Genomic DNA, 23,140 nt, shown 5'->3' on the forward strand with positions numbered 1-23,140 from the left:
TGAGGATGGGAAGATTGCTTTCAGTTGGAGGGAGGTAGAACAGGGTGCAGGGAAAGCTTCATGCAGTATCTAACATTGAGTTGAATCATGAAGAGGAGGACATTAATGGAGAGGGAAAAGGAAAAAATTAATTTCAGGCATTTGGGGGTAGGAGAATTGAAACATGCTTGGAGAACAGCCAGAAATCCAGTTTAACTGCAAATTAGTGTACATGCAGGCTACCAGAAATATGAAATAAGACTGAAAGTGTAGGATGGATTCAGAGGGTGGAGTACCCTAAGGGATAGAATGAAGAATATGTTTTATTCTAAAAAAAATGGTGTTTGGGTTTTTTTCAGTTATGTCTGACTCTTTGTGTTCTCTTTTGGGGTCTTCTTAGTAGTAATTAACCATTTCCTTTTCCTGTTCAGTTTATAGAAGGGGAAATTAAGTCAAACAGGGATGAGTGACTTGTTTAGGGTCACATAGCTAGCAAGTGTCTGAGGCTGGATTTGAATTCAGAAAGAAGAGTCTAAAGACAATGGGGGGGAATCAAAATCTCTTGAGTGGAGAGTAAAGGGGTCAAACCTCTGTCTAAGAGATTATTTTCATATTTTTGTGAAGGAATGGCATTGTCAAAGGAAAAGACCAAAAGTAGAAAGGCCATTATTACAATAGTACAATCCAGAGGGGATAGAAAGGAATAGATGTGAGAGGTTGTAAAGGTAGAATAAGAATTGTTAATTCATTAAATGGCTAGGAGATGGACTGTGAAGTGAGGGGGGAAGAGTGAAAGATGACTGAGTTTTTAAGTCATTGATTTGGAGACTTTTGGTATTATTCACAGAAATAAGAAAGTTGAGAGGGAGAGCAACTTTAGGGTGCACACCTCAAATTTAAAGTGCAGTTAGATGTTTGTCAGGGGACTGACAAATATGCAACAATTATCTCACATAAAATTGAGACATAGATCAATGTTGTGAAGTTATTCAGCTATGGTAAATCAATTTGAATTTATAAACCAGATAGATTTATCCAGATTTTCTTTTCTATACCTCCACTTCATCTCCAGCCATACTCCATAACCATCTAACTTTTTTGAGTGCCAAGTTGGCTCTTTCCCTCTCAGAATCTCTATCAAAATTTAATTAAAACCCACTTAGGGAAAAACTGATACCAGTCATTTATACCTTAGCTGAGGTAAACGAATTTTAATTTTCCTTGTCTTTAGTTGAGTAATAAAAGGTTTAATCATCTTTAAAGAAATGAAGAAAGTACTTAGGGTGGCAAAAGCTCTTCCCTGTTTCCATGAAACCAGTCCTCCCTTTCTGACTTTAAGGTCAATCCTATAAGCTTATCTTGGATAACACTTTCTGTGCTTCAATCTCTAATGAGACAGTTTTGTGTCACTTAGATGAGAATGTGACATCTTCACATATAGTCGAATCTCTTTCTCTTTTGCCTGTTTTCCACCCCCATAATTTCATCACTCTCAATGGATGAGACCATTTTAAAACAGCTCCAAGCAAGCAATTAGATTCCCTAGAGCTAGACTCTACCATGATATTTCATTTTCTTTAAATTTCATAAAAATCAGCCCTTGCTTACAATTGAGGCAGAAATGGTTTAGTCTAAGGTGTGTTGTACAACAATCACTGACACTCTCCACCCCCCTCATTTCAAAGAATAACCACAAAAGACAGAGAGAACTATTTTACCTGCCACAGAACAAAGCCTCATGCCCCTTTAAAGTCTGCATGAAGAGTAACTAGAAACAACTCCTGAAGTGATGTGTTCAATATCAACATTGTAAAATCTTACCTAACTGAGCTCTGCCAGGTTGGAAATGTTTTCCTCTAGTAGACAGAAAAATTGTGATGCATTTTAGTAACGGGTCATGCCAGGTCTTCACCAGCCTGAATGTCACATGAGCACTGGAGGCTTATTTGGAGCATCTCATAACCCATGTGTTGCTTTTTATAACTTCCCTTTCCATTGTGAGGTTCTGCATATGTCCCATTTGATCAGGTCACAGCAAGTTATGTCATGTCCAACACTGCATATTAAATGAAATCAGCCTAAGCCAACCCAGCATGATGCAGACTTCACAAAACTACTCTCTCTCCTCTAAGAGCAAGGAAGCAAGCAGTGGCTACTTGTTAAACAAGGAATGAAATAACTGCCAGAACAATATTTTGTCCTTTAACTAAAATAACTATAAGTAAATATTGAGGAGGAAGGCAACCAATAGTCAAGAACCAAGGTGGACATCTTCATTTCAAAAATGGAATTGACAAGCTGTCATCAGGATAAAAAGACTATTTTCAATTAAAAAAGATTTTTGACTAGTATGACTAAACAAACTCTTTTATGATAACATTATAATAATAATAGCTAGTATTTACACAGTGCCAGACATAATGCTAAGTGATTTACTATTGCTATCTCATTTAATCTTCACAATAATCTTGTGAGATGGGAATTATTATTATCCACATTTTATAGTTGAGGAAATTGAAGCAGACAGAGGTTGAATGACTTATTCAGTGCCATTTGGTTAGCAAATATCTCAGGCAGGTTTGAATTCAGGTATCCTGACTCCAGACCCAATACCCTATTCATGGTGCTACTTAAACTTGGTAAGGAAAAGGAAAAGAAGGAAAAGGACTTTCAAACTATGAGTAATAGAAGTATTGATTGGGCATTACCTAGACCAAATCCTATATACCACAGAAGGGAAACTGAGACTTGTTCAATGTCATGCAAATAGTTGAAGAAATAGGACAATATATAAAATATAAAAATATCCTGACTACCAGTTCAATGAAATTAGCCTTTGTAAAGTGAATTGAGCAATTATTATATGTTCTAAGAGTTTGAGATTTCCTCATCTACCCACTTGTTCTCTGCCCATCTATTTAGCCTCACTTGGACATAAGATGACATGCCCTGTAGTTTTTATTAAATCTTTTATCACAGGAACTTCAACCCTAAGACCTCCTTAATCAATGACTAGTGATTGTTTTGGTTGCTCCAAATCTCAGAAAAATTCTCTCCATTTTCTCCAGTCATCTACTCCACAGCCTTGCCAATCACCTTGCCTCAGAAGAAATATCTTTTCCACTTAATTTCTGGAAACCATCATCAAATCAACTCTGACATTGCTCCTGGATTAGCTATCTACTTTCCTTTGGCCCTATTTACCATACATAAAATTTTCAATACCAAAATACCTCTTCCTGGCATTGCTTTAAGTGTGTAGTTTCCTCATCTTAGAATGAAAATTCATTTAGGAAAGGAATTATATTTTCAGAGCAATTATATTTCTCTTATATTAATAACCAACCAATTGAGTTTAAGATGTTCCCTTTTCTATTTTCTCATTCAGAAACCAGTCCCTTTTAGTTTATTCAGTCAACATCTGAAGAACAGGGCTGATGATGAGATTGATTTGAATATTCTTTTCAGTCTTCCCTGTGTAACTGGGGAAGTTTAGTTCTGATTAAAGAGTAAAAAGGATTTAATTTAGATAAATTCTGATCCATTGTGTTCTACTCAGGCTTTTCTTTTTTTGGAGGGGGGTGAAGAAGAGTAGATCTCTTTTGCATTGTCTAGTAAGAAATAATCTGGTTTGAAATGAATCTCTCTTTGGGAGCAGAATCACACAAAGTCCTCATTAGAATAGGCCTACCTATCATTATTTATTCTTTATGAATTATTAACCAATCAGAGTTGATTCTCATCTGTTGGGAACACCCACTCTTCCTAGGGTTTATAAACATCAAGAGGCCACCATGAGAGATCTTTGGTTTATGAGAGAAAGCCAAATAAACATTCTTTTACTAATTATTTACTAACCATGATTAAGAAAATTATTAATTATCCAGAAATTATTTCTCTCAGACTTTTTCTACATTAAAATTTTTATTTGTATATCTAGGACTTAGAGGCTGTATAGAACAGTGGCCTAGAGTCAGAACGATCTAAATTCAAAATTTGTGTCACACTATTAATAGCTATGTGATTTTCATTTTGCCTGTCTGTCTGTCTCGGTTTCATTATCTGTAAAGATGATATTATTAATTAATTAATATTATTAATATTAATATTTAAAAACCTGAAAGTAGGGGGCAGCTAGGTGACACAGTGGATAGAGTACTGGTCTTGGAATCAGAAGGACTTGAGTTTAAATCTGGCCTCAGACACTTAATAATTACCTAGTTGTGTGACCTTGGACAAGTCATTTAATCCCATTGCCTTGTAAAAATCAATAAATAAATTTTTTAAAAACTCATAAAGTACTACTATATATATAATAAAGAAAAAATTATTAAGTAGCTATTATCTTCTAGGAACTGTAATAAGTATTCTATAAATATTATTTCAATCAATCCTTATGACATTTCTGGGTATGATTTTTATCTACATTTTTCAGTTGAGGAAACTGAGACAGGCAGAGGTTAAGTGACTTTATTACTATCACACAACTAGTAAGCACCTGAGGTTGATTTTGAATGTGTCTTCCTGATTCCAGATGTAACTCTTTATTCACTGTGCTACCTAGCTGTCTTTGTAATAAAAAAAATTCAACTATTTTTATTAGTAGTATAGTACTTGGGACTTAATGAGTAAATACTTGAAAATTCTATGAGAGCTATAGCTAATATATTTAGATAGCTATGAGAAGTATATAAATTGCTTGACTAAGATCACATGGATAATAAATGCCAAAGGTAAGATTTGAATCCAGGTTTTCAAACTTGAGGTTTAACATTCTCTTCTATATGCAATGATGCCTCCATACATAAACCTTGAATCAAAAATAGCAGGTATTAAAAAATATTTGTTTGTTTGACTATTTAAAATAAGAGTTCATGTTGGAAACTGCATAGATTAGTTAAAGATCACTGAAAAATTAGGAGAAATCATTCTTGATCTGCTTTAGCTTTACTGTGTGACCCAGTACAAATCATGACAACTTTTTGCATTTGACTTTGTCAAATTATATTGTAAATTCATTGAGGGCAGGGACTGTCTTTTATCTCTTTTTGTGGCCCCAGCACTTCAACACAATGTCTGTTGTGTTCATTTTCAAAGAGGACCAATAACATCACATGGTGATCTCTTCCCTTGGTGTGAATTGGATTTAAATGAAACAGAGTTGCACAAAGTCATCAGCCTCATTCTGTCTTCCAGGTTCATCCAAATCCAGTGGTAAGACAAAAGTCAGGGAGACTGGTGTTGGACAAAGATGCAATGAATGGCCTTGGCATCTTAGATGCCTGATCAAGTTGGAACAAATTGTTCTCATATGCCCATTCTACCAGAGAAACTGTTGATATGGTTAGAGTAAACATTTCTCTATTTCATGGCATGCAATAAATCTTTAAGAATTGAATTGTAAGATGAGAAAGATTAAAGGCATGTTAAATGATGGAAAGAACACTGGTTTTTGGATTCAAAGGACCTAGATTCAAATCCCACCTTTGACACTAAGAGAACTTGGGTAACATCTCTGTTCCTTGGTTTCTTTATTTTAAATTTATTTTAAAATGAGAATATTAGATAGATGGTAGCCTTTGAAATCCCTTCCAGCTCTAGACTTATGAGGCTATGATTTTTAAAGTCCCTTCTAATATCATTGGTCTGTACTTCTATAAGGATTGAATCAAGTTATACTCCCTTCATTTCTGAGCCATATTCAGATTGGTTAAGAGGAATCAGAGAACTAAAACCATAAAGTGAATACTGACAAATTTGCAGTCTGAGACCAGAGATGGTAATGTTACTAAATCCAAATGACTGAAAAACACTATTCCATGCCAGTCAATTCAAACATATTACATTCAGTCTCCAGAATGTGTGGTTTGCATTCACAAGAAAACAAATTTATTAAGTGAAGAAATAAACAAATAATCTCTAAGATCTATGGCAACTCTTTAATTGCTCTAAGTCATAATTTGCATCTGACCTGAGATTTTTTTATTTCTAAGTTTCTTACTTGAGGGGCAAGAACTACATCTTTTTTATCTCTTTGTCTTTAATATCAAGCACAATATTTTGAATGAATGAATGAAAAAAGTATTTATTTAGAATTTACTATATATTCCAAGCTGAAGGGGAGATATAAATAGAAAAATCCTGAAAGATCTTGGTGCCTTAAAGTCCCAACCAAAATCTCTTCTTATAAAGTGCTTTCTCTCTCTTAATTCACTTAATTTTTTCCTGTATATGGTTTGTTTGGTATATATTCACTTATCCGTTGACTTTCCTATAGATTGTAAGCTCTATGAGTTCAGGGGCTGTCTTTTGCCTTTTTTTAAACTTCCATAATGCCTAACACATAATGGGTACTTAATAAATACCAACTGACTGATGATGACACACACAATAGAGTATTGTCCAGTGTGGAGATAAATAGTAGGTGTTTCATGAAAGTTTATTAAATTGTTGATAAGTATACTTTAAATTCTATGAGAATATTAAAACACCTTCAATTCAATGGGTCACTGAGAAACCTTGATAATCAAATACATGCAACATATACAAATTTTCTCCTGTAGATTCAGACAGCTTAGAATGTGAGAGATAGCTGAAGTAAAGTCAGCAGGATCTTACCTGATACTGTATAACACTTTGCCATTTTTGGAAATCCGTAGTAGTTTGTTGTCTGTGGTGACATCATGAAAGTTGGCACCCTTCTCATTGGCAAAGAATAAATCTGGTTTCCAAATGGAGTCTAGCATAGATGGGTCTAAATCCAAGGAGTCATCGGGATATTCACTGTAAGCCAGCCGGGAGTCATTCCACTGTTGCCTCAAAAAGATGTTCACTCTATAGTCCTATAGAAATGCCACAGAGAAAGATGACTAATCCCTCATACTAACCATGAGGGACCCCATCATTTCCAGTGTTTCAGTTTTTCACATCAACAATCCATGCATGTCTACACAATATCAACCTTACCAGTGAATTCAGTTAGAGGAACAAAACAAAATCCCTCAATCCAAGAGTGCAACATACATTGCATTAAATAATTGATCTTTCTACCTTTAAAACTGGTATGCTGGTATGGTGCAGACACACCTCCCAAGTCAACATTTCTCTGCAAAGAGAAAATTGCTCCTGAAGAAATTAGCCAATGAAAATATATGACTAAATGGATACAAATATATTTCCCAAATCAGAATTGGTTTAACCTATAACCTCTTTTCATATAGGAGGATAAGAACCTACTATCTAATTTATTTGCCAATTCCCAGGAATTCTTTATGAGAATCTTGATAAAAGAAGAATTCTGGTCAAGAGAACCAAGAGGTCAATAATGTAAAAGCAAAAATCCCAAGCAAAGCATTTTAGATATTTTAAAATTACAATTAGTCCTATGCTTTCTCCCTCTCTTTTATTACCTTGATAAATTATCAGGCTACTTTAACATTTTTTTCTCTAAACTATCTGCTATGAACATCTGTGCATCTAGTTAATTCTTCAACAGATAGAGTTTTTAAGCAAAAAAACAGACTGCGATTGTTTGAATAGAACTACTTTCTAATCTGAAAACATCTGGATCCTTTTCATAAAAAAATGGTTTTGGTCTAGCAGATTATTATCTACATAAATAGCTCTCCTTGCTTTTCTAAAAAAGGTTCTTTCATCAGGCAAATTCACTGGAGATGTTGCTCTATGGCAGACTTAGGCAGTTAGGATTAGGTATAATAAATGAGAATTATTTCCTAATTTTACAGGCTAGACCCTAGGGAAAATTAAGCAGGATCATAACTTGGCTCCATTGTTTATCTAGTGCTACCATGATCAATACAAGCATATTCTCTCTTTACTTCAATCTTTCTCTCTCTCTCTCTCTCTGTTTCTTTATTCTATCATCTATCTCTCTATAATTTCCTTATCATGTATCTTCATGCTTATTATCTTTATCACTTTATCATAATTCTTTTCTCATTTTTCTTTTTCTTCACCATGATAAAGATGCTTAGACTTATTATTACTATTCATTCTTGTCTAAATTATTTCTGCCACAGAGATGATATAAGAATATTGACTTGTACTGAGTCCTATGTCCTTGGGACTATGAGAAACACAAGAATGGTGGCTATAGAAAACAGCTTTTATAGTTATCTGATATCTTTTTCCTCACCTGTTTCCTGTTCATTTTGAATGATGTATTTAAAATTCCAACATACTAATATTTATATGGGTCACATTATTTATTTCCATAAGTCAAAATTACCTTTGAATTTGAAATAGATAAATATTAATTATTTGACTAATTTAGGATAATTTCAAGGTCTGGTCAGTGTTTGCTTTTAAGAATGATGCTGTATGTGGTTTAAAATTAAGAAAAGAATGTCTACAGAGTAGGTCCCTCTAAGAAATGTTAGAGGATAGGATATGAATTTGAAGTATTTCATTGGCTATATGGGAAAATTGTCTTTTTCTTACAAAATTGAAAAAAATTTAAATTTGTCTGGTGTGTTATGCAAATTAAATCTGGTAGATTAATAACCCTAAACTGAGAGTAAACATTTTCTGACTGGGTAGCTCCATAGCAAGTCATTTGCCAAATCCACAGTAGGGTGCTATGGTTTTTATCCAAGGCTGTTTACCTATTATGCTTGTGATGACAATAAGCACAAGAGGAAACAATTTTAAATTGCTCCCAATGACTAGTTTCCAAATTCCACAAGGAGACCACTGGAACTTTGAGTTTGTGTTGGGAATGTGGGATCAATATCTCATGGGGAACAAGTGGTTTGGCAGATTGCTGTCAGACAGGATGGGAGCATCAGAGAAACAGACATCAATACAGAATATTATTCTTCTGTCTTTGCAGGACCATACTGAGATACCTCAGTGATAAAAAGTGTGAGAGGAAATTTTTTAAAAAGTCTTTTCAAACACAAATTTTCATAGTTGTTAGGCATATGGTTACAACAATAGTCCCAATTCCCTCCTTTTGGCTTCTGGTTTTCAATTTTGAAATTTGTACATAGGAAAAAATGGGATAGATTCTTCCAATTTGCAAAACATTTTTAAATTGGGAGCAGATGAGTGCCTTCCAGTAACAAAGCTAACAATAACTAGCAACAAATAAATTTAAAATATATGTATATGTGTATATATACATAAATGTGCATGTATATAGATTCACATATGTGTAAAAAAATCAAGGCATTGTCCTGGATTCTGAGAGGTAGGAAAAAACAGATTTTAATAGGATGGAGTTACTATAGAAAATAAGTAAAATTCAACTTTTCTTTCTACTAGAGAACACATACTTTTCTTCTTTGCAATATGCAATCATTTAAAATATTCTCAAATTTTGAAATAATGATAAACATCATATCAAAAACTGAACTTCTAAGCCATAAGGTCTTCATATCTTTGGAGATCTGTATGCATTTCTAGTCAGAGGTAAGGAATTAGACTAGATGACCCACTGAAATCTATTTCTGTTCTATGAGTCTGTCACTTTAATATTGTATAATTTACATGAATTTTATAGAATTTCCTTGTCTGACAGGACAAACACAAACACAAATGAGATTTTAATCTTTTATGGTCTGTATTTAATGAAATATTTAATTGGGAATTAAGTATTGAGCACTACCTTGAAATGCATACTATGTTTCCCTTTGAACTGCTTTCATTCACTGGAAATAGATTCTTCTTTGAATCCATGATACATTGTCTCTCACTAAATTAATTTATTGCCTTTTTATTTATTCCCTCTTATTTTGTCATAATATGAATCAAGCCCTTTATGAAGCAATTGTTTAATATATTCATTATTTTTCCAATTTTCAGCAACACAGCAGAGTAGACTTTGGACTGGCTTTGGAGTTAGGAAGACATGGATTCAAGTCTTGATTCTAACATAAGGTAACTGCTTGTTGCTGAGCAAGTCACTCAGTATCTCTCTTGGTAACTCTGTAAGTTCCCTAATTCTTAGGGAACTTGCCTAAATAAAGATGTAGGGGGGGTGTATATACCAAAAGTTACTCATATGGTTTAAAAAAGAAGTCAAACAGTTATTGCAGTACTTCCATACCCTAGAGCCATTTTAGAGCAAATGCAGCACTTAATAATCACAGATGATGAAATAATAATAACAATAATAAACTAACATTTATATAGTACTTACTCTATGTGAGGCATTGTCCTAAGTGATTTATGATTATTCTCTAATTTGATCCTTACAATATCTTCTTGCTCTTGGAAGTTAGGTACTATTATTACCCCCATTTTATAGATGAGGAAATAACGTTAAACAGAGGTTGAATTCCTTGCCTGATATCTGGCAGTTAATAAGTTCTGAAACAGGATTTGAACTTGGGTCTTCTTCACTCCAGACTTGGTGCTTTATCCACTAAGCCTCTGTAAATAACTTGCCTTATAATAATTTTTCCTTTTTTCTTTTTTAATTAATTAGAATTTTATCAAGCAGACTGAACTGCGTGACTATTCCATTTTAATTACATTGTCTTGCAAAAGTGGCCTTGTTACTTCATATGTAGATCTTATCTTTCCAACTAGATTGTAAGGTTTCCAGGACAGGAACAGTGTTCATTCTCCTACATTGCCTAGCAAATTGCTGAGTTCCCTTTTTAGCTAGAGAACACTATTTTCCTCACTTCCAGTTTGTTAGCCTTTGCTAGAGGGAAGTCAGGTTGAATTAGAGGTTCCTAGGAAATTGTCTCATGTGGTAAGTATAGTCATTGGTATTTAATTTTAAATTTAAAAATCAAGGTCAACATATATCCTAGATCACCTTATATGCCTCAATATATATTTAGTATATATTCATGTATGCTCTGGGATATCTATAACCTTTGAAACTCATACCATAGGGCCTACTTTCCGGATTGGTGAAGTCATCATGTGTTTCACTATAGTTTGCCTGCCCTAGTAATGCTTTATATTCTATTGTGGACATCTTCTTGCCTTTCCCCCTCTTTTCTTGCTTCCCTATCCTGCTCCTTTTTTAAAGCATTAGAATGATAATTAAATGTTGTATTAGACATCCTACTGGATGGTGTATTATGAAAGTGCTCGCAATGTGAATTTACATAAAGAAGGCCAAGTTTGTTGGTACAACAACAAACTCTTGGTAAATCTTTCTGGTATGAAAAATGACCTCAAAAGCTGACCCTTAACATGTACGTTAGTCTTATTATTCTTTACTTACTACATATTTAAGCTTAGAGATCTAATTTGGCATTGAGCAAAGCTTCTTCCCATCTTCTAGTAACTTTATAAGACCATGACTGTTTTAGAATAATACATATGCCATCATAATAATGTATTAGAAATGCATTCCTTAGATGGAAAAAAATACAATAAGCCCATTTGGGGGGAGGTATACATCCAAACCTCATGTGAAAATTTCAGTTATAAATTTTCATCTAATACAAAAGCATCATGGGTGGAAGCACTCATTGCTTTCAGGGAGATTTTTGTCAACATTTAAATTATTAACTGGGCAGTATCAAAAGAGTTCTCGAGATCAAAAATCTTTTCCACATTTCTAGAAACAAAAATTCTTAGATTTCACATTTGTAAATTTCTAGTGTGGAGGAATGCCAGGGTAGCTAGAAATGAGCTATTCATGTTCTTTCCTCAATGCAAAAACTTTATGTTAGCATAAAGAGGTCCTTATTTCTTGGACTTCAAAACCACAAGAGAAGTAGGAGGATTCATCTCAATGATTTTAGGAACTTTGAACATGTACCTATTATTTTGAATAAGAAAACACCAAAGAAGCACCTAAAATACATCAACCAAACTCAAAGTTATAGCAAATGCTGCTTCTGGATTTTGATTTAGCTCCTATGATTTGGTCCTTGGGAGATAACATATGTGAAGTAATTCATAAACCTTACAGTACTATTAAAGTATCAGTTATCATTTTCATTCTTATTTCTGATCAATTCTTCCAAAGATGAAGGTTTTAATAAAATCATTCATTTTAGATCTATAATGTTCAAAGATCTTTAGTGGTTTTTTTGGTCCATGAGTCATTTTAAACTTTTTTAAGCTGTTTAAAGTTTAAAATAAGATTATCAAACATATGAAGGGACACCATGAAGGTTCACATAACTTTTCTCAGAAGGGGAACAGCTCTAGGTTCTACAACAGAAAGTAAACTGAAAAGTATGTTGTTAACCTCTTATAACCACCCTCATGTTTTTTGTGAGGATTTTGAGCCTCCCACTCCTAAGGTGCGGAAGGATCAAACCTTTGATTTAGGGCAGAAATTTCATTTTTGAAAGCAAATCTTTTCATTTTATGTCAAAGCCACAGTAGGGAAAAAGAAAAAAAAAGAGTTTTGAAAGCCAAATGAATTTTGTTGTCACAAAGAAGGTAAGGGGAAAAAGCAGCATACACATCTCTCCTTTGACCATGCAGCTCATTTTACTCTAAAATAGCAAAGTAGATGTTCCTGGTCCGGGCAACATTTTCAGAACACTTTAGAAATGGTCATCATCAAAGTGAACACTTTCCTAAATCTTCAGGAAGCAACTCAACAGTCTATAGTTTAACCACACCTCTAAATACCTGCAAATATTACAAATAAAGGAAAACAAAGATACTGACAGCTTCTGTTTTCATTGACTTAAATATTTAGCCTTGCATTGATGAACATTGAAAAGGTGCACATTTACATATTTGATAGACAGAAAAATGCAATGAGGGGATTTAATCAAAGCAACGAAAGTCTAATTAATGCAATCAGCATTAGGTCGTGCAAATATTGTCATTGAATGCCATCATGTGAAGTCAGTGATGAAATTGAATTGGGTCACTTCAAGTTTTGTCCCTTTTTCTGCAGGATAAAAGCAAAGGGGAGAGAATGAAATTGAATGACAAAGCCCAGGCTGCATAATTTTTCTTCAGTGATTCTTTGGGGACTCTTAGGAAATCTTGAGAATGGCAGGTGTGATAAAGTAGAAAGAGAGCTAGAATGGGAGATAGGAAGATATGAATTCAAATTCTAACTCTGACATATACTGCCTGTGAGATATGGGAAAGTCACTTAATGTTTTAAGGTACAGAGACTTTAACTTGTACTGATCTGCAATGGTAGAGGGAATTTCTCTTTACAGAAATCCCTCAATTAATAAAATAACAAGTTTAGCCTCTTTCCCTATGCAATTTTTAATGTCATAATGAAATCAATCTGGTCTCAGACACTTGCTAGCTGTGTGATCCTGACAAGTCATTTAACCTTGATTGCCTCCAATAAATATATAAAATGCTACCCCCCCAAATCTACTATTTTATACAAATTTGAACTTCCTTACTGTCCCAGGGTCTAAAAGAATTCAGCCTGTGAGCAAAAGGTATTTTTTTAAAGATCTAAAATTCAACCTACAGTTCTAATAGCAAATGTCTATAGACTTTGTGACTATATCCCTCATGACACTACGATGAAGCAGAGGAAGAATGGTATTAAAGTTTTTTTTACCACATCTCAAAGAGTGGCTTTATTGTAAAAGGGGGTAATATATAAAAAGTCTGAAAGGTTTGTGAAGAAATTTAAATCCTCAAAAGAGAAATTTATATTTGGTCCTAGAGGTAATAGGAAGTATATTGGGTGTGTATACATATGGTAATGATGGGAGGTAATATTTAAGGTGACTTTGAATGTCTGTTTCTCTAAATCTACACTCTTATGATTTTGAATTTGTTTTATTCTTGAAAACTCTTATGTGTGTGTAAAGTTACAATGGACTATACCCTCATCTCTATCAGTAGACCAAATCTCAATCAATATTAGCCAGAGAGGCTGATATTAAAACAAGAGAAAATGTATTTATATTATTTTAAAATTTTAGTGGTCTTTTTTTTTGGCAAGGTAGTAGGGTTAAGTGACTTGCCCAAGGTCACATAGCTAGGTAATTATTAAGTATCTGAGGTCAAATATGAACTCACGTCCTCCTGACTTCAGGATTGGTACTCTATCCACTGTGCCACCTAGCTGTCCTGATCCGTGGTGTTTTTAATATAGAAATTTAAAATTTCATCTGCATTGTTGTTCTATCATCAATTAACAAACATCTTTTAAATCAACTATGTGCCAGGCAGTTCTAGAGACTGAATCAAATACCTTTCCTAAAATGTCTGCCTATTTGTTATTTATCTATAATTCAATTGCATCTACATGTTAATCCTGTAATAGCATCTCCCTCAATTTTCTCATTTTAGCATGCAGATGATCCCAGATCCTTGAAAAATATGGTTGAAGATTGCATTCAAGGTGGCCAAATGGTACAGTGGATAGAGTACTGGGTCTGGAGTAGGAAAGACCAGATATTTGCCAACTCTTTTTGCTTCAGTTTTCCCAACTATAAAATGGGGACAAAAATAGTGCCTTTCTCAGGTTATTGTGAATCTCAAATGAGATATTTTTAAAGTTCTTAGTGTAGCATCTGTCTCTTGATAAATCCTTCCCTTCTTTCTCAAAATTCTATCAAGGTGGGAAAAAAAGTTCTTCAGGTACAGGTCCATCAGTGTACCATAATCTGTGATCTGAGAGCCAGCATAAGTTCAGAAACCCTGATCTTTAAAAGACATCAATAAGGCTACCTATTCTGACAAAATAATACTGAAATAATGAAGCATGAAGGTATTAGTGGTAGAAATTAGAAAGAATGTCACTGGAGGATAAATAAATGTGTTCACTGGAATATTGATGTCACACACTTTGTTCTGTTAAGAAATAGTAAAGAGAATCTATCTTTGGGAAGCATAGTTAGTTAAATACTAGAGGTAGAGGTTAGTTAAAAACTAGAAACTACTTTCAAGATTAAATCATAGCGACAATTGTACATCTTAAACTTTCATCATATCTATAAAAAGCTTTCTATGCTTGGACTGCAGATTTCTTCAGCTAACTAAAATATTCGCATATGTGATTGTTCATTGTTAGTCAGTCTTTCCTAAATCTAAACAAACTATTTTTCTCAAAAATCCTTTAACTGATGGACTAATTTTTAACGATTTAAAGACAGAATGTGCCATCTTTTAAAAAACTATGTATGAGGATAAATGGGTTCTCTTAAATGTGAACTGAACAGCTTGACTATGAGCTTGGCACTCAGTAAAATCTCTCCCAAGTATGCAATAGCTCTCTTCTATCCCACAATACACTCCTTCACAAAATGGCTTCAATGGTCAGTCCCACTCACCATTGTAGTTTCTGCTATTGAACCAAAGCTGTTGATAAATATGTTGCAGGTAACATTTACAGGAGACCCTGCAAGTTGAACAATAAATAGAAAAAATTGACAGGTTGTGTTCATGACATATAGCAAGTAGTGTTTTTTTCTTGCCTGTGGTATTGTAGCACTTACCATTGTGGTCTCTGTGACTGATCCAAAACTGTTGATAAAAATATTGCAAGTAACGTTTACTGGAGGACCTGTGGAATGCAATAAGAATTTTGCAATAGACATTGAGCCAACAGGATAGCCCTACCAATATCTGTGCCAAATGGTGGAGAGAGGTGGACATTAACAAAGAGGACAGTGAGATTTCAAGTGCAGAGGCCACCTAGAGAAATATAACTAAAGTATCCATTAATCCTTTACTTTCAAATGTTTATTCATTGGTAACAATATTGTGTCATTATAGTGCATAATTGCTGGGATAGTCTGACAGAAATTTGGTTACATAGTTCCCTTTTTATGACCATTGATATTATCATCAATTTTACTTACATTAAGCACCCCCAACACAGATGCAGCAACAACATAACACTAAACTATCAGCCAAGAGCTATTTTGGTGACAACTAAGAAAGCATGTCTACTTATGGATGCCCAATCTACTATAAATGGGCAAGAAAATGCTATGTGAGTCAATTTCAACGAAATGAGCTCATTCTACAGTACTTAGAAAACTACATTATTTAGTTTCTCCATTAAAAGTACTAAAAACTAACTTTAAGAAATAAATGGGAGCAAAATAAGATTTTAGAAAATTTTTACAGCAAATATAACCAAAGTACCTTAAGAAAGGAATAAAATTAGTGAAGTATGCCTAGTAGACTTGGCTTGCTGATTCATGATATGAAGTACAAGATTGGGATGCTCTACAACTCTTATGATTTTGGCCATTGGTGAATAAGAAACTATGCCCTACCCGTTTTGTTCTCCATATCCCCATGTATAAGTTTAGTAATGACTCTTCCTTAGGCTTTCTTCTTTGCCCCTTTAGGTCTACAAGTAACTATCTCCCTATTTTATGGTATAGTTTTTCCCTAGGGGAATGCTATTTGCTGTCAAAGATTTTCCTTTGAAGAAGACTAAATGATATCAATGAAATGCTCCTTTTTTCATTCATTTGTTCACCTCAGCATGAAGTCCCCTCTCCTTATTCACCATGGATCAACACTTAGTGCCAGATCTGACCTAGATGGCCTGGCACCTGTAGGTCAATGATTCTAATGGGACAGGACTTGGTGCAAAGTATCCCTAGCAGATTAACCAAACCACAAGTTATACATAGTATTTCTGAACTCTCTTGTTCCAAGTTAGGTACTCACATTCAGAGCATACAGCATTGGTCAAGGCAGCCTATTGGACTGACATAAGCTAGTAGCATAATGAGCATTTAAGGAGCATGCAAGGAAAGTCTTAGTAAAAGGAGGAATGGTTGTCATTTTTGTTTTCTTAAAATAAGTGGCCCATCTATAATGAGAAAAGATTTATGAGTAGTTGAATGTTTTGGAAGTCTTAAAATACCAAACAATCAAGTCTTTCCCACTAATTTCTTTCATTTTTTCCCTTTCAAAACACATATGAGCAATAGTAAATGTAGCCTATGTAGATTTAGTTGGCTTTTTTTTTAGTTTTCAAGTTCACAGCTCTCTTCCTCCTCATCAGAATTCCAGAAGATCATCTGACTTGTCTATATGTTTTTCTATTTACCTCCTTTCTTAACTATCACCAAGTTAACTGTTTCACTTTCTACAAAATTGTTAATTATAAAGCATTGTGATGGATATGTATTTTTTTACCCACATTTCTATTTCCTAGCTAAATATTCTTTGAGAAATAAGGAGAAATGTCAAGACCTGGAAAATTCAAAGCAGAATCGCCTTATTTAATATATAATAATGATAAATTCATATAATGTTTTAGAGTCACAGTAAATAAAAAATACAACAGAAAATAAGAATAGAAAGGGAGAAATAGTATTTTTGGAATAGTGTTTCTGATACTGAAAATCAAATTTTAACTCCTATTTGACCCATGTCATGTAGGTCATAATGTCCCAAATATAATGTCCCAGAAATCCTAGTGAAAATTTAAGTTTTAATAACTTAAACTTGAACTAAGATTTTTTTTGAGGAAATCTGTATAAATCGGGCAGCAAGATCTTGTCTATTCTTTTGGCATCTTTTTCTATGGAAAAAAATAGAAATATGTGCTTGGTTTCATTCTATATAACCAGGTCACAAAAGAGAGAGATATGATGGATGGTGTGATCAAACTTGAGTCTGATGAGAAAAGTTAATGAATATCAGTAAAGAAAAAAACCACTTCAATGAAAGTACATTTTATCATTAAAAAAGATGGAAGAGGAGGTTTTTCATCTAGCTCTTTAAGAATTATCTAGCAAATATTCTCATACTGATCTCCCAGGTCATATGACCATCAGACTAGATCCTTTCTCTGATCCCCATTACCTTTCAAACCTCTCCAAAATAGAAATTATATGCCAAAAATAAAGAACCTGCATCTGTCTCCATGGTTCAAGACACAGAATTCAATAGAAAGTTTAAGAAAATCTAGGTCTACTCTGAGCTCACTCAGGAACTGTTCTTCCACCACTATGTCAGCTCTTATTTCTCCCTTTCCCCTTACTTGTACAACTAACACTCTAATTCAAACCTCATCAATATTTTTTAGCTTAGAGCAATAGCCTTCTAATATATATGTATATACATATAATTCATAATACATATGTACATACACATTGCTTGGCTATACATATTTGTAAAGGGTTTTCTTTTTCTTTCTTTATCATTGAGTAATATTTATTAATTTCCTCCTTCATTAAATTCAAACTTCTCAGTCTGCCTTTCAAGATCTTCCATGATCAGGTCTCAAACAAACTACACAACCACACATCTTTAGTTTCTATAAGTTTCTAACATGAAAAATTTATTCTAGTCTGTGTGATTCCTTTCACTGACTTACACACACACATGCTAAATTAATTTTATATCTTTGTTTGCAATGTTCCTTAAGCTTGTATACCCTTCTTTCCTTTTTCTGAACTGTTCCAAATTCTAAACATCATTCAAAGTCCATATCATGTTAAACTTCCTCCATAAAAATGTCCTAGATCACACTGTCTTCTATCTTTCCATACTTTCTATTATAATTTCATGCAAATTAGTTCATTTGTAATTCACTAAACTTTTTTAGTGGATTCCTATGATAAGCTAGGAAACATGTTTAGAATACAAAAGAGGGTAGCCTCTACTCTCAAGGAGCTTCCAATCCATCAGGGAGGATAAGCACAAGAATAGCTCTAAAACTATTATAAAGGGGGATCACAACTTTACAGTCTTGTAGGAATGAATAAAGTTTCCTAGCCTCATCCCTCTCATTATTGTGGCAAAGTGATGCTCTAGGGTAATTTACATTGCTCTGGTTCTTCTAGGAGTATTATGGGTGTGGAAAGGAATTTTTTCATTCTAACCCAAATACAAAGTGAGATTGCAGTAATTGTCACCATTTATGCCTTGTCAAACACAAATCCTGTATTATTTCCACCATATGACTCCTTCACTACTGTTCATATGACACTGAATAGTACTAAAGAAGTCATACTACTATGCTTATTGTGCCCACAACAAATCAATTTCATTGCAATTAGGTCCAAGGCTATGATTTTACTATTCCCTAATTTGAATTTCAACTACTTTGTTAAATCTTCTTTGCAATACTTAAGCCTTTCTTATCACCCCCATCTTCTCCCTGTAACCTGAGTAGTTTTGCATGCTTTTATGTGATTATAAACTGGCAGAGAAAATCCTAAGTGTGGCATGATGCTGAGTTCCAAGAGAGAGAGAGAGTTGGTTTTAAAGCTTTATGGCCAGGGGGGCAGGGAGAAAAGTCTGGTCACAAACACTCATCTGGAAAGATATATAAAAAGAGAAGCAGTGGATATGTAGAGAAAGTTAGCTTCTCAACAAATCCTTGATTTCTAGTTAAACTCTCTAACAGCTAGAATGGACCACCCTGAGTAAAATTTAGTTTTCTCTCTTGGCTCATTTCTAGCTATTAAGCTCACTTTTGATTATTTTTTGGCATATTCTAAATTATGTAATTTAAATGATTTTACAAATAAATTATTTTATCTCTATTTGCTTAAACAAATGAGTTTATTATTTGCTACCTGTGATGGTCTTTTCAGTCCTTCCCTATCTATTGGTATTTTTTTCTAGAAGCTTTTAAACAGATCCCCCAAACTTTCATTTGAATCTACAATATCTTCAAGTGATCATTCTATATCTCTAATATTTTTAATATTTATATATTCATTTTTTCACAACTTCAGAGCCACATTTTAGCCTCTACTTTCTCTCTACTACTTATATATTCATTCAGTTGCCAAGTCTTGTTGAATCTTACATGTCTCCCTTTTCTTCTACTTGTACAACTGTCAGTTCATACTCATTTCAACTCTTCCTTAAACTATTGCAATAGCCTTCTAATTAGTTTCTTCAAGGCTCAAGTCTCTTTTCTCTCCAATCCAAACCCCCGCATAACTGTCAAAAAGATTTTGACACTTGCATAAGTCTGGTCATGTCAGTGTCTTGGTGACTCCCTCTTACTGCTACAATAAAATATAAGTTCACCTATTTGATACTTAAAATCATTCACAATCTTGATATTCCACCATACTTTTCCAGGGTTATTACATATTCATGTATTCTAGGTCCCAATCTATTTGTCCTATTTCTTTTTCCTCCTGTTCTATATTATATTCCTTGTCTTTATGTCTTTTTATGTGCCTAGTATACAGTCTCTCCTTAGGTTCATTTTTTTTCAGAATTCCCACTTTCTTTGAAAACTCACCTTAAATTCCATGTCCCACATGAGTAGTTTCCTGGCTTTTCTGATCACTTCTTTCAACTTCTAGTGCCTTCTATGCTTTTCAAATTACCTTTCATTTGGTTACTATTAAATTTTTTATATTTATTTTGATATATAGATATTATTCTGAGACCAGGGAATAGTCTTGTCTTTGTATATATATATACACCAGTAAATGTAACATGATTTGTTGGACCTAGTAGACACTTAATAAATTTCAAATTGAACTGATATACTGCATTTTTAGAATCCATGACATAGAGTAACAAGAAAGAATGATTTATAATGTGAAACTCTAGGTAGTTCCACAAATAAATGCTTGTAGAAATTGAGCCAAATCTTCAAGGATATGTAATTTCATCTGTGCAATGAACTCCCTCTAAAATGTATATCATAATATTTTTAAATCTTAACAAATATGTTAATAAATGGTTATTCACTGATTGATCTACATAACTAAATTGGAAGCTTCCTGAGATTAAGGAACCAGTCTTTAACTTCTTTAATAAATACTTTGGTATAGTGGTGGGGAAGTATAGATGTTCAACAAATATTTGCACAATTACTTAGGTCTGAATGACTGATTAGTACTCTGTAATATAACAGTGATTTATCAGCTTATATCTATATCTATATATCTATAGAATTCTGTAACTATTTTTATATATGTATGTATCTATATTATATTGATCTATAAATGTTATTTTGAAAATATTTTGTTTTTCCTAATTGCATGTAAAAAAGTTTTTAAGATATTTTTTAAAATTTAAAATTAAATTTCTTTCCCTTTTACCCCCTCCCTCCTATTTTCTCTCCTTTAGATAAGCAATTTATATGTATATATATATATGTAATATATATATATATGTGTATATACATATACATACACACACATATATACACATACACACATATACCTTCAAACAAAATATTTCCATTTTAGTCACATTGGGGAAAAAAACAGACCAACAAAACCATAAAGGGAAAAACAGTGCTTGAATTTTCATTCTAACTCCATCATTTGTTTCTGTGCAGGTGGATAACATTTTTCATGAGTCCTTTAAAATTGTTCTAGATCATTGTATTTCTGAGAATATGTAAGTCAGTCACAGGTCCTCATCATACAGTATTGTTGTTACTGTGTTCAGTGTTCTTCTGATTATGCTCACTTCACTTTGGTTCAGTTCATATAAGTTTTTCTAGTTTTTCTGAAATCATTCTGCTTGTTATTTCTTATATCACAACAATACTCCGTTACAATCTTTTACCACAGCTTGTTCAGCCATACCCCAATTGTAGCACAGACCATTCTAAAATCGCTATTTCTTTCTCCCTTTTTTGGTTTTTGCAAGGCAATGGTGTTAAATGACTTGTCCAAGGTCACACAGCTAAGTAATTAATGAGTGCCTGAGGCTGGATTTGAATGCAGGTTGTCCTGACTCCAGGACTGGTGCTCTATTCATTGTACAACTAACTGTCCCTAAAATTGTTATTTCTAAAGGGATTTATTCTCTATATTAGAATCATAATAATCTACTATGATTGAGTCTTATCTATTGAATAGAAAAATATGAAAGGAACAACTGAAGTTTCAAATAAAAATATTTATCTATACATGTATGAATGGAAGAAGATTGTGGATAAACTCCTTTGTTGAAAATAACTGCAGTTTTGGCATCATATGTCATTATAAGCCATATGTAGATGTTAACTTGTTACAGAATATGAATTATGGAAGGGAAAATTATAATTTAATTCTTATATTTCTAAAATCATTAAAAACAGAGAAACTTAATTTTGGATCATAAATCAAAGTTTGCTCAGTTACTTGTGGAGCATGTTTTCCATGTGATCTCTGGAGATTGTGTTCTATATTTGGAGAAAATAAGATTTATTTTACTTCGTTTATTGCCATAACACTTGTGTTCTAAGGTATACTATTGAGAATCTGGTTGAGAATAAATCCAGTATAACCACATGTAATTGATTTTGCTTTTGTTTGATATCTTTGACTCCTGCTGGGGTATAATTTGTCTGAGACCGAATTTGAATTCCTGTCTTTCTGACTTCAAGGCTGGCGCTTTTGCTGCACCCTTTAGCTGATCACGAATATACTAGGAAAGGCTAATCCTTCATGTAGGATACCTTATTGTAATGACCAAAAGGCAGGATTCAATGAATTCTAGGGAGAGAATTCCTTTTAGACTGTGAAAATTTGATAACTGAAAGGTGAAATAGCAGCAGCAATAATTATGGTAACAGCAAAAGAAAGGAAAAGAGGAATAACAAGAATGAGAACAAGAAGAATAAGATCAAGAACAAAAAGATCAAGAAATACAAAAATGAGTAGGAAAAGAAGGAAAACAAAACAAGAAGAGCAAGAACAAGATGATATAGAACAATATCAAGAATAAGAACAATATGAGCAAAAACAAGGAGAAAAACAACAAGAAAACAAGGAACAAGGACAAAAAAGGAGCTGAAACACTAACTTTTCCATAGGAGGTGGATTCAAGAGGAGGAAAGAAAATACTGTTTTTCACTGCCACTTGTTTCCTGAGAAGTGGAGAAAAAACTAAGAAGCTAACAGAATGAGAAATGAGGAAGCTTCTGTCAGTCTTAAACTAAGGTCTCTGCATTTGCTCAAAAAAATATGTCATTAAATAAGCTGAAAACCTTATCTGATCCTCAAACTATCAAGACTAAAGGTGCCACTGAGGAATAGAAATAAGAGTAACTGATTCACTTATCCAGCTGAAAAGCTGAATTTAGTGAAGAGTTAATTCCAAAGCACCAAAGAAGAGCTCTACTTAACTATGACACCTCTCATCCAATAAAGATTCTATGCCAATCAATGAAGTTTGTATATATGGTTCCTACGAAAAAGAAAGGAATTCAATACTCACTTTCTGAGTTGTGAGTTGCTCTGTCTGTATGGATTTTGCATTATGTATGCAGATTTCCTTTTCCTTATAAATTATGTTCCCACCATTCTTTCACATGAGCATGGTAGGCATAAATAAGAGA

General features: G+C 33.5%; 1 protein-coding gene across 3 annotated transcripts in view; it reads right to left on the reverse strand.

Moving 5' to 3' along the window:
- The window catches only part of GLRA2 (glycine receptor alpha 2), a 272,444-nt gene that overhangs the window by 172,604 nt on the left and 76,700 nt on the right, over positions 1 to 23,140 (reverse strand). For all 3 annotated transcript variants that reach the window (XM_074192705.1, XM_074192704.1, XM_074192703.1), the window contains 2 exons: positions 15,354 to 15,421; positions 6,598 to 6,821 (listed from right to left, as the gene is read on the reverse strand). In XM_074192705.1, the coding sequence (XP_074048806.1) occupies positions 6,598 to 6,821; positions 15,354 to 15,421 (292 nt within the window). The remainder of the gene's footprint in view (positions 1 to 6,597; positions 6,822 to 15,353; positions 15,422 to 23,140) is intronic.

This window comes from Macrotis lagotis, chromosome 6 (genome assembly GCF_037893015.1).
Source record: "Macrotis lagotis isolate mMagLag1 chromosome 6, bilby.v1.9.chrom.fasta, whole genome shotgun sequence".
Taxonomy (NCBI): domain Eukaryota; kingdom Metazoa; phylum Chordata; class Mammalia; order Peramelemorphia; family Peramelidae; genus Macrotis; species Macrotis lagotis.